At 55.3% G+C, this 16,315-nt stretch overlaps 1 protein-coding gene across 6 annotated transcripts in view; it reads left to right on the plus strand.

Annotated features, from left to right (window-relative positions):
• COL5A3 (collagen type V alpha 3 chain) overlaps positions 1–16,315 on the plus strand; it is a 37,518-nt gene extending 21,203 nt beyond the window's left edge. For 5 of the 6 annotated variants that reach the window (XM_025457454.3, XM_035702765.2, XM_035702768.2 and 2 more), the window contains 36 exons: positions 74–127; positions 813–857; positions 1,096–1,149; positions 1,261–1,305; positions 1,681–1,734; positions 1,834–1,887; positions 1,978–2,031; positions 2,153–2,260; positions 2,434–2,523; positions 2,777–2,830; positions 3,588–3,695; positions 3,798–3,905; positions 3,992–4,045; positions 4,492–4,545; positions 5,167–5,274; positions 5,349–5,402; positions 5,606–5,659; positions 5,773–5,826; positions 5,961–6,014; positions 6,537–6,644; positions 7,282–7,335; positions 7,503–7,556; positions 7,864–7,917; positions 8,106–8,159; positions 8,331–8,438; positions 8,616–8,669; positions 9,193–9,246; positions 9,455–9,562; positions 9,851–9,904; positions 9,985–10,020; positions 10,474–10,527; positions 11,114–11,330; positions 11,415–11,527; positions 13,044–13,112; positions 15,013–15,252; positions 15,343–16,315. In XM_025457454.3, the coding sequence (XP_025313239.2) occupies positions 74–127; positions 813–857; positions 1,096–1,149; positions 1,261–1,305; positions 1,681–1,734; positions 1,834–1,887; positions 1,978–2,031; positions 2,153–2,260; positions 2,434–2,523; positions 2,777–2,830; positions 3,588–3,695; positions 3,798–3,905; positions 3,992–4,045; positions 4,492–4,545; positions 5,167–5,274; positions 5,349–5,402; positions 5,606–5,659; positions 5,773–5,826; positions 5,961–6,014; positions 6,537–6,644; positions 7,282–7,335; positions 7,503–7,556; positions 7,864–7,917; positions 8,106–8,159; positions 8,331–8,438; positions 8,616–8,669; positions 9,193–9,246; positions 9,455–9,562; positions 9,851–9,904; positions 9,985–10,020; positions 10,474–10,527; positions 11,114–11,330; positions 11,415–11,527; positions 13,044–13,112; positions 15,013–15,252; positions 15,343–15,489 (2,838 nt within the window). In that variant the 3' untranslated portion in view covers positions 15,490–16,315. The remainder of the gene's footprint in view (positions 1–73; positions 128–812; positions 858–1,095; positions 1,150–1,260; positions 1,306–1,680; positions 1,735–1,833; positions 1,888–1,977; positions 2,032–2,152; positions 2,261–2,433; positions 2,524–2,776; positions 2,831–3,587; positions 3,696–3,797; positions 3,906–3,991; positions 4,046–4,491; positions 4,546–5,166; positions 5,275–5,348; positions 5,403–5,605; positions 5,660–5,772; positions 5,827–5,960; positions 6,015–6,536; positions 6,645–7,281; positions 7,336–7,502; positions 7,557–7,863; positions 7,918–8,105; positions 8,160–8,330; positions 8,439–8,615; positions 8,670–9,192; positions 9,247–9,454; positions 9,563–9,850; positions 9,905–9,984; positions 10,021–10,473; positions 10,528–11,113; positions 11,331–11,414; positions 11,528–13,043; positions 13,113–15,012; positions 15,253–15,342) is intronic. The other variant, XR_004807328.2, reaches the window with a different exon arrangement.

Consider the following 16,315-nt stretch of genomic DNA (forward strand, 5'->3'; position numbering starts at 1 on the left):
AAGGGTGAGGGGTCAATTTTGCTTACCACGCACTCCTCACCCCCGTTTTTTCTCTCTGATTCTCTCAACTCAGGGCTCTACTGGCTTTCCCGGGCCCCTGGGACCATTAGGAGAAAAAGGGAAACGGGTGAGTTGTGATCCAGGGGTCAGGGGAGAGGGTAGGGCTTGTGTGGGGGGAATGATTTGTGGATCTCTACAGGACGGTGGGGAGGCCCCGGCGTGGCTGTATCTAAGCCTGGAAACACTTGTCTGCATGCATATTCCCACATGCTTTGCAGGGCACATGTGGGTGACCCCAGCTGGCTTGATTCCATGTGTGTCTGTGTGTACAAGTGTGCGTGTGCCTCAGTGTTGGTCAGATGGGGTCTGGCTGTGGCCACTTGTGGGCCTGTGGCAAACAAGGACATAAGCCTGCGTGTGTGTATGTAACTATGGATGTAAAATGTGTGTGAGGGGTGTGTCTGCATGTGTGAAAGCGTATGGATATACACACGTGCATGCATGACTACACTGAGTGTGTACGTGTGCGTGCTGTGTGTGCACAGTAACTGCGTAAATGGACACTGTGTATAGGCAAGGAGTCTCTGTATACTGCTCTGTTTATAAGGACCGTGACCACCTATGCATCCACGCGTGTCTGTTTACGTTGAGCATGCACGTGTGCAAGGGACAGATTGCACCATGAGCTCTGGCTGTCAACTGAGTCTGAAGGTCACCCAACGTATTTTGGGTCTGTGCCTGGATGCATTTGTGTGTCATGTCTTTGCATTGTCACTTTCTTCTGCTTGCCCCTCACCTGATTTATTTTCCAGGGGAAGGCAGGGCAGCCAGGCCTGGAAGGAGAGCGGGGACCACCAGTAAGGAGATGGCTCCCCGGTTCTGCTGGGCCTGGGGGGGGTGGCAGGGCTGGAAAGAGGGACTGCAGGAGGAGAGGCTGTGGGGAGGTTGTGAGTGCACAGGGCAGAGGGTTTGGGTTATGTCAGTGTCTCTGGTTGGGCAAGGAGGACTCACAGAGGGAGGGGCCCGGAGGACTCAGGCTCATCTCCTAGGTTACCCCACCCTCTTGATTCTAATCTTTGCTTCTTTTCTACTCAGGGCTCCCGTGGAGAGAGGGGGCAGCCAGGTGCCACCGGGCAGCCAGGCCCCAAGGTATGGGCTGGGTGGGTAGTCAGGCCCCCTGGCCCAGTCTCCCCAAGGCCCTTTGGAAGCCCTCCCAGTGGGGTTCGTCCTGCAGCCTGAATCTCCTCCGCTATGTCCTAGGGCGATGTGGGCCAGGATGGGGCCGCTGGGATCCCTGGAGAAAAGGTGAGTGTGTGGGTTTCTGGATGGGAGACAAACCAAGGAGGTAGAGAGGAGGCCTTATGATGAGGTGGAAGGAATGCAGCCTCTAAAGTCAGGAGCTGTGAGTTCCAGTCCCAGCTCGGCTACTTGCCTGCTGTGTGACCTTGGGCAAGTCACTCCACCTCTCTGGGCCTCGGCTTCCCTCTTTGTAAGATGGAATAACCACAGTCCCCACTGCGAAGGGCTGCAGTGACACACGAAATGATGACTGTGTGTAGTGTGTCTGGCGCCCTGCCTGGTGTGCAGAAAGCACTCAATATGCTCAGTATGTTTGTCCTTATGTGGGGCTCGGGGGGCCAGGCAGGAGGGGTGAGGCCATGGCTTCTGGTTCCATTTCAGGGCCTCCCAGGTCTGCAAGGCCCTCCTGGATTTCCTGGGCCAAAGGGTCCTCCTGTAAGTGAGCACACCCTGGATGGGGCTGGCCTGGGGGGAAGCCGGGGAGTGAGGAGACTCCTGGGTCATGCTTCGTCTCTCTCCTACCTTGTTCCCCAGGGCCCCCAGGGGAAAGATGGGCGTCCTGGGCACCCTGGCCAGAGAGGAGAATTGGTGAGTGGCCTCTTGACTTCTGACCCCTGACTCCATTAGGCTCTCTTGTTCTTCCTCCTGTGTGACACCCCTTTCAATTTTTCTCCCCAGGGCTTCCAAGGCCAGACGGGCCCCCCTGGACCAGCTGGTGTCGTGGGTCCTCAGGTCAGAATGGGCCCCACAGGTCTTCCCAGTTTTGCACCAGTTGGGAGATATTCAGGGGAAGTGCATATCAGACAATCCCCCATGCCCCTGACCATTCAAGATAAGCTTCTGTCCTCTTCAGGGAAAGACAGGAGAAGCAGGACCTCTGGGTGAGAGAGGCCCCCCGGGCCCTCCTGGACCTCCTGGTGAACAAGGTCTTCCGGGCCTGGAAGGCAGAGAGGGCATCAAGGTGAGACCCTGCCCCCTAGGAAATCTCAGCTGAGTGGACCCAAAGGTTCCTCAATGGCCTCAAGCCACCCCAAGGCTCAGAATCAGCCTCATGGCGGAGGGGGCCCAGAGTCACAGACTAGGGGGCAGCACTTTCTCTCCAGAGCCTGACCTTCCTCCTCTGCACCCCTGCAGGGGGACCTGGGACCACCGGGACCCCTTGGGAAGGAAGGACCACCTGGACCCAGGGGCTTCCCCGGCCCCCAAGGAGCCCCTGGGGACCCAGTGAGTATCCTTTGGAGCCCTTCTCAACTATACCTGGCTGGGCTGCGAGGCAGGGAAGGAGGAGGAGGGACATGGTGGTGGCAACCTGGGTGGGGGCAGCCATGAAAGTAAAGGAATGACAGAAGGACCTGGACGAGATAGACTCTTGACCCTCAGTGCCCAGGAAGAAGGGGGCAACTGTGACCCCCCAGAAGGAAGATAGTACCTGGGCACAGCCTTGGATATCTCTTGACTGAATCATCTCTTCCTTCAGGGGCCTATTGGTTTAAAGGGTGACAAAGGCCCCCTGGGCCCTGTTGGAGCCAATGTAAGTATAACCCCATCTACTGGGTGGGTGGAGGGGCCTTGGGGCATCTGGGATTCAGGGCATTGCCATGATTAAGTCCACTATTTTGAGTGTCAAACAGGCCTGGGTCACACCCATGACCTGTTTTTTCATCTGTGACATGGCCCCATCCATGAGATGATCCATTTGATACTTCCCTGCATGCCAGACATCAACATATAAAAGCCTCCTTGCTCCTGGAGCTTATGTTTCAGTTGGGGAAATAAGAAATCAGGGGTGATGAATAGCACAGAAAAGGGGGGAGTAGGGAGAGAGAGCAGTTGAAATGAGCTGATCAAGGAAGGTCTCCTGAGAAGGTGAGACCTCAGGGAGGTGAGGAGGAGCCATGTGGGTATATAGGGGGAGAGTGTTCCAGGCAGAGGGAATAGCATGTGCAAAGGTCCTGGGGCTGGAGTATGCATGGCATGTTGGAGGAAACAGGAGGCCTATGTGGCTGGAAGGAAGGTGAGGGGGTGAGTGGGAGGCAGAGAGGGCAGGAGGTAATGGGGCAGGTCATGCAGGGCCCGTGGGCTACCAGGAGGATTGCCCATTTCCATGGAGGGCTGTGAGCAGAGGGACATGTGTGCCCTCTCAGGTGTCCCCCTGGCCACTGTGGAAAGGGAAGAGAGTGGATATGACACCAGTAACTCCCTAACTCAGTGCCTGGAGGCTTGAAAACCCTCCATCAATGAGAACTATTTTTTTGCTGTTTTTCCTGACCTTTCACCCCTGTTTTCAGGGCTCCCCAGGGGAGCGGGGTCCAGTGGGCCCAGCAGGAGGCATCGGGCTTCCTGGCCAAAGTGGAGGCCAAGGCCCTGTTGGCCCTGCAGGCGAGAAGGGGTCCCCGGTAAGTGCCTGCCCATGACATACGTTCCTCAAGCATCCTCAGGACCCCACATACCGGGACCTCACCTCTGCCCTGGCCCCTGACATCCCCTCTTCCCATCAGGGTGAACGTGGCCCCCCTGGCCCCACAGGGAAAGATGGGATCCCAGGGCCCCTGGGGCTTCGGGGACCCCCTGGAGCTGTTGGGCCTTCTGGCGAGGATGGGGACAAGGTGAGTGTTCGTGGAGAGGGAGGGGCTCTGGGGCTCAGGGTAGGGAGAGGCCGAGTCGGTCCTCCCTCATCCTGTCTCTTCTGCAGGGGGAGGTGGGTGCCCCTGGTAACAAAGGGAGCAAAGGCGATAAAGGGGATGCGGTGAGTGTGGGGCCCCAGTGAGGAAGGTGGTCCCGGGGGGGAAGGCAGAGGGATGTGAAGGATGGTGGGGGGCAGGGTAGCTGAGAATGGGGAGGGTGCTGAGGTGGTTTCCCCTCATCTCCCTTTCCTTGGTGGCCATCATTCTCTCTGTGACTCTGCATGGCTCTGGGGCATCACATCCCCAGCTTCCCTCTAGGACTTCAGCCACAGTGTCTAGCCATCCGTGAGCCAGCTCTACCCCTGGGTCCTGGGGGGACTCCTGGGGGAAAGTTCTGATGAGCCAAGCTTAGGATGATGTCTGTGTCTGATCCCATTGGTTGGTGGCTAGGAAGACAGAACAGCAACAGCTGCTTCCCGGTGGGAGGCGTGGGAGGCAGTGATTGTCATCTTGAGTGCCCTCCAAATCTTGAATTTAAGGTGTTTTTTGGCTATGCTTCCTCCCCCAGGGCCCACCTGGACCAACTGGTGTACGGGGTCCTGTGGGACACCCAGGCTCCCCGGTGAGTGCTCCTGGCTTTGCGACCATCCCCTGGATCCCAGATGGGAAGGGACAGTATCCTCCACCATGACCCAGACTCAACTCAACCCCAACCCTGATCTACCCCTCCATGCTGACATCTGACAGGAACTCACCTCAGAATCTGAGTCAATCCCAATCTCAGCCTGAATCCTGAAGGCCCTCACCGTCCCAGTCTTAACCCTACTCATGACCTTAACCTCAATCCCAACTCAAACTTTGTCTTCAAAACTGAGCCTTGACCCTGTCCTACCCCAACTCTGACCCACCCTCCAATGCTAACCCCAGACCTGAACTCAAACTTGAATCTGACCTTGGTCCCAACCTCAAATTCAACCCTAAATTCTATCTCAACCCCATCTGAACCCTGCTCATGACCTTGACCTCAACTCACCACCCAATGCCCATCTCACCATCCAATGCCCATATGAAAACTTTGACTCAACCTTTGACTTAATTCCCAAACTCTGACCCTTAACCTGCACCCCCAATGCCAAGTCAAACCCTGACCCTTTCTAAACTTAACCCCAACACTGACTGTAATCATTAACCTCCAAACCTTGACCCAGACCCTAACTGTGTCCTGCTTCTGTCCTTCTTCCAGGGAGCAGATGGGGCTCAGGGGCGCAGGGGACCACCAGGCCTCTTTGGGCAGAAAGGAGATGATGGAGTGAGAGGCTTTGCTGGGGTGATTGGCCCCCCTGGCCTACAGGTGAGTGTCTGAGTTTGGGGGTGTGGCCTCTTCCCCTGTACACTGTGCTCCAATCTTTCATCTTTGTTCCATAGGGGCTGCCAGGCCCTCCTGGAGAGAAAGGGGAGGTCGGAGATGTAGGGTCCATGGTATGCACAATGTGGGGAAGGTGGGAGGGGGAAGGGGATAGCAGGTGGTGGTGGCCATTAAATCAATTTGGAGGGGGCGGTGTCACAGGACATACTGTCATTTTAAGATGATGCTGGTCACCAGCATTAAGGATGATAATGGTGGTTAGTGGTGCCTTGGGGAGTCATGAGGTCACTGGATGCTATTCTGACTGTCCCTGCAGGGTCCCCATGGAGCTCCAGGGCCTAGGGGTCCCCATGGCCCCAGTGGACCAGAGGTGAGGACTCAGTGGGGAGTAGGGCAGGATGCCTGAGAGGTGGGCACCTCTATTTCCCAAAAAGAGGCTGTTGGGATCTCATGGTCCCATATCTACCCCCTACTTCTCTCCAGGGCCCTCCAGGGCTGCCTGGGGGAGTTGGTCAGCCGGGTGCTGTAGGCGAGAAGGTGAGAGATAAAGGGCAGGGGGCTGCCTAGGGTGGGGGAGGCACAGCCAGTCCTGCTTGGGGGTGGCTGTTCTGGGGAGCTCCTCCCTGCCTTTCACAATCTGACCTCTCCTGTCCTTACTTTGCCTCCTACAGGGTGAGCCAGGGGAGGCTGGAGACCCAGGACCCCCAGGAACCCCAGGCATCCCTGTGAGTGACTGTCCTGTGCCTATGTACCCATCTCAGGGAACCCCTGACCCTTGGGCATCTTGGGGTGCTTTGACCTCTGGGCAGGCCTGAGTCAGTCGCTGACCCAGGACCTATGGGTATCCCCAGTTATCTTGATGACAGCCCTGGAAGGTCTCAGATGGGGCTGCTACATAGAGTTCCTCAGGTGGTACATACAGGAGGGTGTGGGGCTGAGGGTACAGGTTGGGGGATGGGGGCTCAGGCCCAAACCATGAACCTGAGTTGGGGATTAAACTTCCCAGAGGGATCCTCTTTTCTAATTCACTCCAGCGTGGCATGTGGGCTAGACCAACCTTGGTCATGATCTCTAAGCAACTGGACCATCCTGGCCCCTGATTCCATTAAGTCCTAGATCCCTTTGACCTCTGAACCCTTGGACAGTCTAGGCTATTCTGATCCCAGGATTCCTGAGTCCAGGGATGCTAACCCTTGACCTTTGAAGAGTCCAGGCTATTCTGACCTCTGTCCTCTCTTTCTGCAAAGGGGCCCAAGGGAGAAATTGGTGAAAAGGGAGACTCAGGCCCATCTGGGGCTGCTGGACCCCCAGGCAAGAAAGGTCCCCCTGGAGAGGATGGAGCCAAAGGGAATGTGGTGAGTCTCAGGAGAAGTGAAGGTAGAGATCGTGGAGGGGCACTTGTGTCCACTTGAACCTACTCCCCAACTTCTAGCCGGGGGTTCCTCCTCCAATGTGGTGATTCCCTGAGCAACCCAGAACATGGCTGAATAATGAATATATGAATGGTTGTATGTCACTCTATGGGGTGAAACTTGCTTCCACATGGAATCATTCTGAAAATGTTGGAACAGTTGAGATTGATGCCCAGAGTTGGGGCTGATGTGGGATTTGGCATTAGGGTGGAGGTTGAGACCCTCCCACCATCGCCGTGAGGATTGGGGTCGGGTGAGAGAGCAGTGGGGAGCTTCAGGGTCTGTGGGACCTCAGTTTGGATCTGACCTCTCTTCTGAGGGTCAGTCCTCTTTGTGAGTCCTGAGCTGGGGGTGGTGGTGGCTGGAGGACAAAGTAAGGTGATGTGTGTAATGTTCTTAGCTCAGCACCTACACACATTAGACTCTAGAATGTTCACTCTACCAGGGCAGGGATTTTGTGTTTTGTTCACTAGCATATCCTCAGCAGCCCAAGCTGTGCCCGGGTTCAGTTTATCTGTCAAATAAATGAATGAATGCCCAATAATTAAGAAAGGGGATTATTCCTCATTGTGTCTTCTAGGGCCCCACTGGGCTCCCAGGAGATCTAGGACCCCCTGGAGACCCTGGAGTTTCGGTGAGTGTGAGCCCCTTCTTCCCCCACTCATGAATCCCACATATTCCTAATTCTGTCCCCATCTCCCCACCTCCACAGACTTGGGCAAGGTCAGTGAGGCAAATAACTTTCATGTTTCCCCACGTTTCACCCTCAAATTCTTAAGTGCCTCCATGACTCCTCTACAGGGTATCGATGGCTCCCCAGGAGAGAAGGGAGACCCTGGTGATGTTGGGGGACCGGTGAGTGGGGGAGCAGAGGATGTGGTGCTGGCAGAGGGGGTTGGGGTGGGTGAGTGGGTGAACTGGGGTGAACTGGGGAGCCAGAGAAGTAGGTTGATGAGGTGCCCAGGGCCCCGAGTTAGATGCACTTGCTTTGCCTCTCTGGGGCTTCGCCATGAATGTGGGCAGCTTCAGGGAAGAGGGAGGAGAAGGCCGGTGTTGGCGTGGTGTCTGGGGAAGGCTGTCTTTGGATCAGAGGCATCCTAAAACACAGTCGTGCTCGACCAATGTGAGCTAATAGTATCCTGGTGCTGTCACATATCCCTAGGGTCCACCTGGGGCTTCTGGGGAACCTGGCCCCCCTGGGCCTCCTGGCAAGAGGGTAAGTGAGACCTGCCTCCTGGCTGTCCTGGCTCCATCCTTTGCCCACCCATCTCCATAGGCCCCCATTTACCCCCATAGGCCCTCCTCACTCCCACAAGCCCCCCAACCCCCATAGGCCCTCCTAACTCCCACAAGTTCCCCTTGCCTTAATAGCCCCCTACCAACACATACTCTTTCCTTCCTCAGGGTCCTTCAGGTCGTGTGGGTCGAGAAGGCAGAGAAGGGGAGAAAGGAGCCAAGGTAAGTATCCCCTGCCTAGGGAGGGGGTCCCTACACTAACCCTCGACCAGCAGTTGAGCCATCAGAATGGCTGCCCCAATTCCCTCCCCTTCCCTGCTGGTTCTTGACTTGGAGGTCAGGAGGAAGGTACCTTCTGACTCTTTCTGTTCTTCCCTTGCCTTGGTCTGTCAGGGGGAGCCAGGTCCTGACGGACCCCCAGGGATGACAGGCCCAGTGGGGGCTCGAGGGCCCCCTGGACGTATGGGGCCTGAGGGTCTTCGAGGGATCCCCGGCCCTGTGGTGAGTGGGGTGGGGACAAGGATGGGGTGGGGTGGGATCAGGCCCTCCCTGTGTGCTCCTACCTCGTGTTTTCTCATCACAATCTGGAATGGCTGACCCTGGGGTGGGGGGTGGTGTGGGGCCATCCATACTGGGTTCTGGCCCAGGGCAGCACCCTCATGTTCTGCATCATCCTAGGGTGAACCAGGTCTCCTGGGTCCTCCTGGACAGATGGGCCCTCCTGGACCCCTGGTAAGAGACCTCTTTGTCCCTGATGTCCTGGTACTGAGAACCACTCTGGGCATCCAGCGATCCTTTAGTGACCCTTCACTGACTATCCATCTGACTGTCCACCCTGACCATCTATAATAACCATCTCTTCTGACCACTTATCTTGATGGTCTACATTGATCACCCACACTGACCCTCCATCTTGGTGGTCTACACTGACCAACCACACTGACCCTCCATCTTGGTGGTTTATACTCACTACAATGATCTTCCATCTTGACAGGCCAAACTGACCATCTATCTTGCTAGTCTACACTGACCCCCCACACTGATCCTGACCACTGACCATTCATATTGACCATGCTCCAATGCCTTCATTATCCCTTGTCACCCCTCCTCTCTCCTGACCATCCCCACGAACACATCCCTGGTAGTCCCCCTTTGAAATCTGGATAATTTCTCATCTGACCATCCCCCAATCACCCACATGAACCTTGAGATGTCATTTTTGAGACTCACTAACTGAGCCTCCCCCTCCTTCCAGGGGCCCTCTGGCCTTCCAGGATTGAAGGGAGATGCTGGCCTCAAGGGGGAAAAGGTAAGGATACATCTTTCCACTCTTCTCCCCTAATTACTTCCATTTTCTCCACCTTTACCTCCCTCCCTGGCCAGAGGGCTGGGGCTGGGAGGTTGGGTGTCCTCTGCTCCCACACTCATTCCCCCAAGACTCTAGAAGAAAAGTCCCCAGCATCTCTCCCTCCTCCCACCATATTTCTTTCCCCATATGTGCCTCTCTTGTTCTCCAGGGCCACATTGGATTAATTGGCCTCATCGGTCCCCCTGGGGAAGCTGGTGAGAAAGGGGATCAGGGGTTGCCAGGCGTGCAGGGCCCCCCTGGCCCCAAGGGAGAACCTGTGAGTTCTATCCCAAGTGGGAAGAATGTGTTCAGAGGGAGGGGTGGGAAGGGAGGCAGAATTGGGGCTCATTTAGAGACTATGTGAGTTTGGTTCTAGAAGCCTGGGTCTAGGATGGTAAGGGCTGTGTCTGGGGATAATGGGGAGGCTCTATCTGGGGATTTGCAGGTTGGAGGCTGGGTCTGTGGCTTGTTCTTTTGAGGAGACTAGAGGCTTGTCTGGGGGATGTATGTGCCTGGATCATAGGGGTGAACACCATCAGTGATGACCTTGGTGTCCTTTCTTCAGGGTCCCCCTGGTCCCATTGGCTCTCTGGGCCACCCTGGGCCCCCAGGCGTGGCGGTGAGTAAGAGTGGTTTGTGGGGTGGGGTCACCGTGGTGGGCCAGCTGGGACTCCAGGTCTCCCTGTCTGTACCCCACAGGGTCCTCTAGGGCAGAAAGGCTCCAAGGGGTCCCCGGTGAGTATACGCTATCCCTTGGGCTCCCACATCCCGGGTTCCTGCCCCCTTCTACTCACCCTCAATACCTTTGCATTCTGTTCATTGACTCATTCAATCACGTATTCAGCGGATATTTATTCAACATCTACTGTTGTATTTTATCAAATCGAAGATGCCATCAATTGTTAAGATGCGCCATTATTTTAGAAACTACTATGAAAGAAAGCAGTTTTGACAAGGAAACTGTAATATGCCAAAGATGTTAAGATGTTGATTTCGGAGATGTTAAAATATGGAAAGGAAATGTGCGTTTTATACTTGGTGCCAAACGTGGCGTGTCCCTCCCCCAGCGCTGTGCGTGTGTGTGTGGGTGGGTGTGAAAGTGCTGTGAGGGTGTGAGGGTGTGTGTATGTGTGGGCAGGAAGGGGTCTTCATGGACAGTGTTCACTCCCAAGTGATTTCTCCCTACAGGGATCCTTTGGTCCCCGTGGTGACACTGGCCCCCCTGGCCCCCCTGGCCCTCCGGTAAGTTCCCCCAGAGAGTATGTTGGGGTGTTCCACTGGGTCCCCCAGTGCCCAGAACTGGGTGGGGCACACAGCAGGTGTTCAGGGCATGCAGGTGGGGGGGGAGGTGCCTTGAAAGCTGAAGGAGGATCTGGGTTGGGGGTTTAGGGGGACATCCATCGAGGCTCTGACTGGGTCTCATCTTGCTTGGCTCTGTCTCCCCCACCATCTCTCTCTCTGTCTTCCATCACTCTTGGCCTTTCCCCATCTCTATTTCAAATACTTGTTCCACTGTTTTGTCTTTGTTTCTCTCCCTCTCTCTCTCTCTCTCTCTCTCTCTCTCTCTCTCTGCTTTCTTTGCCTCACCTTGTGGATCTCTCATCATGTTACTACTTGGACTTTTCCCCATCTCCGCCTCTTTCTGTCTCTCCCTCCTGTGTGTGTCTCTCTGTCTGCCTCTCTGTGTCCCCCCGCCCCTTCGCGTACCTCTCTCTCCCCTTTCTTATCCCTCCGCACCCCGGTGTCTCTCTCACCTCTGCTTGTCTCTCTTCCTGTCTCTTCCTCCCGCATCTCTGCTCTCCTCTCCTCCATCCCCACCCCTGCTCAGGGTCCCCCAGCTGAGCTGCACGGGCTGCGCAGGCGCCGGCGCTCTCTCCCAGGCCCAGGGGCGCTCGAGGCCCCGGAGGGCGGCATGGAGGAGGTGTTGGCCTCACTCACATCGCTGAGCTTTGAGCTGGAGCAGATGCGGCGCCCTCCGGGCACCGCTGAGCGCCCAGGCCTCGTGTGCAGTGAGCTGTACCGCAATCACCCACACTTGCCTGATGGTGAGGTCCCTCCCTGGCCGGGGGCGGGCAGGAAGCCCTGGGGTCCCATCCTCACTCACTCACCCACACCTGGCTCTGCGGCAGGGGAGTACTGGATTGACCCCAACCAGGGCTGTGCGAGGGATGCGCTCAGGGTTTTCTGCAACTTCACGGCAGGAGGAGAGACCTGTCTCTACCCGGACAAGAAGTTTGAGACAGTGAGTGCCTGGAGGAGTGGGGGAGAAACTGGGCTCTGGAAACCATCCCAAACCCCCCACCACCCCCTGCCTCCCCTGCCTGCCCAGTGTACACACAGGCTCTGTCTGGGGCCTTACCCTTCCTTCAACCAAGCACCTGCTATATGCCAAGTCCTGTAGAGGGCTGGGACTACAGCAGAGAATCAAAAAATAAAACAAAACAAACCTCTGCTTTTATGAAGCTCACTTTCTATGAGGAAAGATTGACACACACACACAAAATCTAGTAAAGAAAGCAGAAATGATGTCAAACCTTTAAATAGGGCGTATGTGTGCCAAGCTGTTCCCAGCGCTTAGCTGCATTAACGCTCAGTCCCAGGCACCTGACGCAGTGGTTCTGCCATTTTCCACCAGCAAGGGAAACTGAGGCACAGAGATGTGATGGGACTACCCAAGGCAGGCTGGCTCCAGAGGCCCAGCCATTAACCTCCCATCTGCCTGCTTCCTGGCCTGCTGTCTCATAGGCCCTCGACACACTGCCCTCCAGGCTGTGGCAAGCGAAGGGGAGGGGTGAGACCACCTAGTACCCCAGGAACACTGGGGTTCTCCATCAGGGAGCCCCGAGCCTAGCAGCCTCCCACACCAAGCACCAGGCTCAACAGTGGAGGGCCTGGGACGAGCCACACCCACTCTAGAACCCTGGGTTGGGGTACAGATGTCACCTCAGTGCTTTTCATCTGTAAAATGGGGCTCAAGAAAGCATCTCCCCCAGGATGGTTGTACATTTGAGGTGCCGATGCACTTGTCAGGAGCACTGATAAAACACGATGCGTGGTGCTGTGCTGAGGCCTCCGCCGCCTGTAAGATCTGTAGCCAGCACAGAGCCTAAGGAAATGCATGGTGATGTCCTCGTTGCTTATTGCTATTTTTGACTGGTCAGAGCTCTGGTTTAGTGGGAGCTCAACATCCCCCACCTCCAATGGGAATTTAGACTCACCCAGACCCCCCAGTCATGTAGGACTTGCCCTCTGAGCAGTTGCTTGTGGTACCTGAGGCCTGAGCTTCTCTCACCAGCTCACCTTCCTCCTGCTCAGAGGTGCTGGAGAGGGGGAGGGAGGAATGATCCAGGTTTGGGTTCCCCAGACACAGACCCTGAGACAAGCATTTGAGGGCAAGTCATTTATTTAGGCGGAGATCTCAGGTGGCATCAGAAGAGAGGGGAAGTGAGAAGGGTTGGAGGGGGCAGCCAATAAAGATTAAAATGTCACTATTGTGCACTAGGGGCTCAGTCTCCCCCCCACCCAGGGACTTCCGGGAGACAGTGGGAGACAGTGGTTGTCCCACCCGGAGGGAGAGGGAGCCGGGCCAACTCTCATCGGTCATTGGTTGAGGGCTGCCCTGCAGACCAGCCAAGCTCACTTCCATGGCCACGGAACAGTCTTTCTTGGGTAAACAGTCGTGTGGGGAGGTAAATGTAGGAAAGACCTAGCTGGCACCCAGGGCATCGTCTACACTGACAACTCCCTCCCATCCCCAGGTAAAAATGGCCTCCTGGTCCAGGGAAAAGCCAGGAAACTGGTATAGCACATTCCGACGAGGGAAGAAGGTGAGTTGCTAGAGGCCAAGGTGGGGGGTGGGGGGTAGTATGAAAACTGGTAGGAAACTGGTGCAGGGGGAGTTGGAGGAGGGGCTCTGAAGGGTGAAAGGAACAGGAGACTCACCTCTGCCTTCATGGTGGTTGCAGGCTTGGAGGAGGGGGTGGCAGGTTGGGGGTGGGCAGCCTCAGATGTGTGATGGAGGAGGCAGAGGGTATGGTGGAAATCCAGAGGCAGTGCTGAAAGTACCAGCTGAAGCCTAAAAAAAAAAAAAAAAAAAAAAAAAGTTGAGTTAGTAAGTTAGGGAGGACAGGGAAAAGTGTTCAGGCAGAGGGAAGAGCATACACAGAGGTCAAGAGTTAAAAGAGGGTCTGGTGGATTTTTTTTTTTTTAATTTTTTATGATAGTCCCATTGAGAGAGAGGCAGAGGGAGAAGCAGGCTCCATGCACCGGGAGCCCGATGTGGGACTCGATCCCGGGTCTCCAGGATCGCGCCCCGGGCCAAAGGCAGGCGCCAAACCGCTGCGCCACCCAGGGATCCCGGGTCTGGTAAATTTAAAGAAAAAGCCACTTGCTGGGGCAGCCCAGGTGGCTCAGCGGTTTAGCGCCGCCTTTAGCCCAGGGCGTGATCCTGGAGACCCAGGATCGAGTCCCACATCGGGCTCCCGGTGCATGGAGCCTGCTTCTCCCTCTGCCTGTGTCTCTGCCTCTCTCTCGCTCTCTCTCTGTCTCTCATGAATAAATAAATAAAATTAAAAAAAAAAGCCACTTGCTCTGCTCTAGAAAAGTGTGAAGGAGAATGTGGTAAGAAAGGACGCTAGGGGGTGGGCGTGCCTGGGTGGCTCAGTGGTTGAGCATCTGCCTTCGGCTCAGGTGATCCTGGGCTCCTGGGATCAAGTCTTGCATCAGGATCCCTGCAGGGAGCCTGCTTCTCCCTCTGCCTATGTCTCTGCCTCTTGCTCTGTGTCTCTGAATAACTAAATAAAATCTTTTTTAAAAAAGAAAGGAGGCTGGGGAGGTGGGTTCAGTTGGGATTTATTTATGTAACTTGTATGTATATGCTAAGCACTGGGGATGTAGCAGCTGGTAAAACACAGCTCCTGACTTTGTGAAGTTGATATTCTGCTAGGAACAAAACCAAGGAAACAGGAAGACAAAAACCAAAGAAACAAAGCTGTAATATAGTGTGGGGGTATCTTGGTTTGGGTTCCCCCAAAACAGACCCTTCGACAAAGACTCAGTTGCGATTTCTTTATCTGGGAGGTGATTCCAGAAAACGTCATTTGGGGAACGTGGAAATGACGCAGAGAAGAGAAGGAAGCCAGAAGGGGTGCATTACCCAGCCAGTTATCTCAAGCCCAGGATATGTTAATAATATATTTTATTTGACCCAGTACATCTAAAATAGTGTCATATCAAAATAAGGGTTAGTGAGGCATTTTAAATTTCTTCACTACGAGTTCTGCAGAGTCTGATGCATATTTTACATTTATAGCACATCGTAATTTAGATACTAAATTTCATTGGAAGTTCTCAATCCATACTTAGCTTTCATAAAATTGCAGTGGAGAAAAGAAGACTCACGTACTCCAGTTGTTTCACACCTGAGTTTCCTGATACCTGGATTGAGGCTCAGTGATTCGTTAGGAGTTAAATAAAGTAGAAAAAAAATAATAATTAGGTAAAAATCTTAAACAATTAATTAAAAATTTAAGAAGGTTCCATCTCATTGGCTGCATTTCAAGTGCTCAGGGGCCACGTGGGCCTAGGGGCTCGCAAAGGGAACCGTGGATGCCGGATGGCTGGTGGGGCCAGGGGTTGGAGATCCTGGGACGTGGGTTCCTCAGAGAGAGTCGGGGTGAATGGGGCACCCTCACTTCCTGCTTTGTCTTCCCCCCACCCCACCCCCAGTTCTCCTATGTGGACGCCGATGGGTCCCCGGTGAGTGTGGTACAGATGACCTTCCTGAAGTTGCTGAGTGCCACAGCCCACCAGAGCTTCACCTACACCTGCCAGAACTCTGCCGCCTGGCTGGACGAAGCTGCGGGCGACCACGGCCGTTCTGTGCGCTTCCTTGGGGCCAACGGGGAGGAGCTGTCTTTCAACCAGACGACAGCGGCCACCATCACCGTCCCCTACGATGGCTGCCGGGTAAGGGCAAGGGCAGGGGCAGGGGCTGGCTGGAGTAGGGAGAGGCCTCGGCTGCCCTCCTAACGCCCCACTCTGTCTTCCCACCATCAGCTCCGGAAGGGACAGACGAAGACCCTCTTGGAGGTCAGCTCTTCCCGAGTGGGGTTTCTGCCTCTGTGGGACGTGGCAGCTGCTGACTTTGGCCAGACGAACCAGAAGTTTGGGTTTGAACTGGGCCCTGTCTGCTTTAGCAGCTGAGAGTCTCGGGGTGGGAGGGACAATGAGGGAGCCCCAGACGGGGCGCTTTTGGTGCTGAGGCTTTGAAGCCATCATATTTATCGTCTCCTGTGACTGTGGAGCCAGGGGAGAATCTGCTCCTCACGGTCAAGCAATATTCCTTCTCCATTCCAGGGGGCTGGGGACGGCCCTCCCCTGGCCCAAGAGTCTGGCCTCCCCCTCACTGCACCGCAGCTGACATACTGTAGTCTGGCTCTTTGTCCCCTCCATGCCCAGCCAACCCTCAACTCGCCACCACTGGTGCCCCATGCAATGAACTTCTAACTCAGAGCTGATGAGTGCCCCCCACACCTGCCTCCCCCCATGCCCCAGGCAGTGCTCTCAACACCCTGTGGTGCTACCCTTTTCAATAGTTAAGCACTGGATGTCTCCTGATCCCAGGCTGGGACCCCTTCACTCATTCCTGTTTTCAGGTGGGTTCACAGTGAAGAAACTGAAGTCAGACTACAGAGGGAAGTAGGACTTCCCTGGACTGAGCTGTGTGCTCCTTCTGCTGCCTCAGCCCAGCTCTGAATACTGCCCCCCACCCATATCTCCCCAAATGCACCTTGCCATGCCAGGTGGGATGGGGAGCCAAGGTAGTGGGGGCGAATCAGGATCCTAATGGTGCTGCCCTATTTATACCTGGGTCTGGATTAAAAGGGAAAATCCCCTCTGTTGTATATTTAATCTGCTTCCTCCTTAGGGAAGTCTGGGATATGATGAGAGAGATTCTAGCATCCCCACCGCTCCAGGGCCATAGGGCATATTTGGCATCTCAAGTCTGAGAATAAACCAGTGAACTGTG

The sequence above is a fragment of the Canis lupus genome, chromosome 20 (assembly GCF_003254725.2).
Source record: "Canis lupus dingo isolate Sandy chromosome 20, ASM325472v2, whole genome shotgun sequence".
Lineage (NCBI taxonomy): Eukaryota > Metazoa > Chordata > Mammalia > Carnivora > Canidae > Canis > Canis lupus.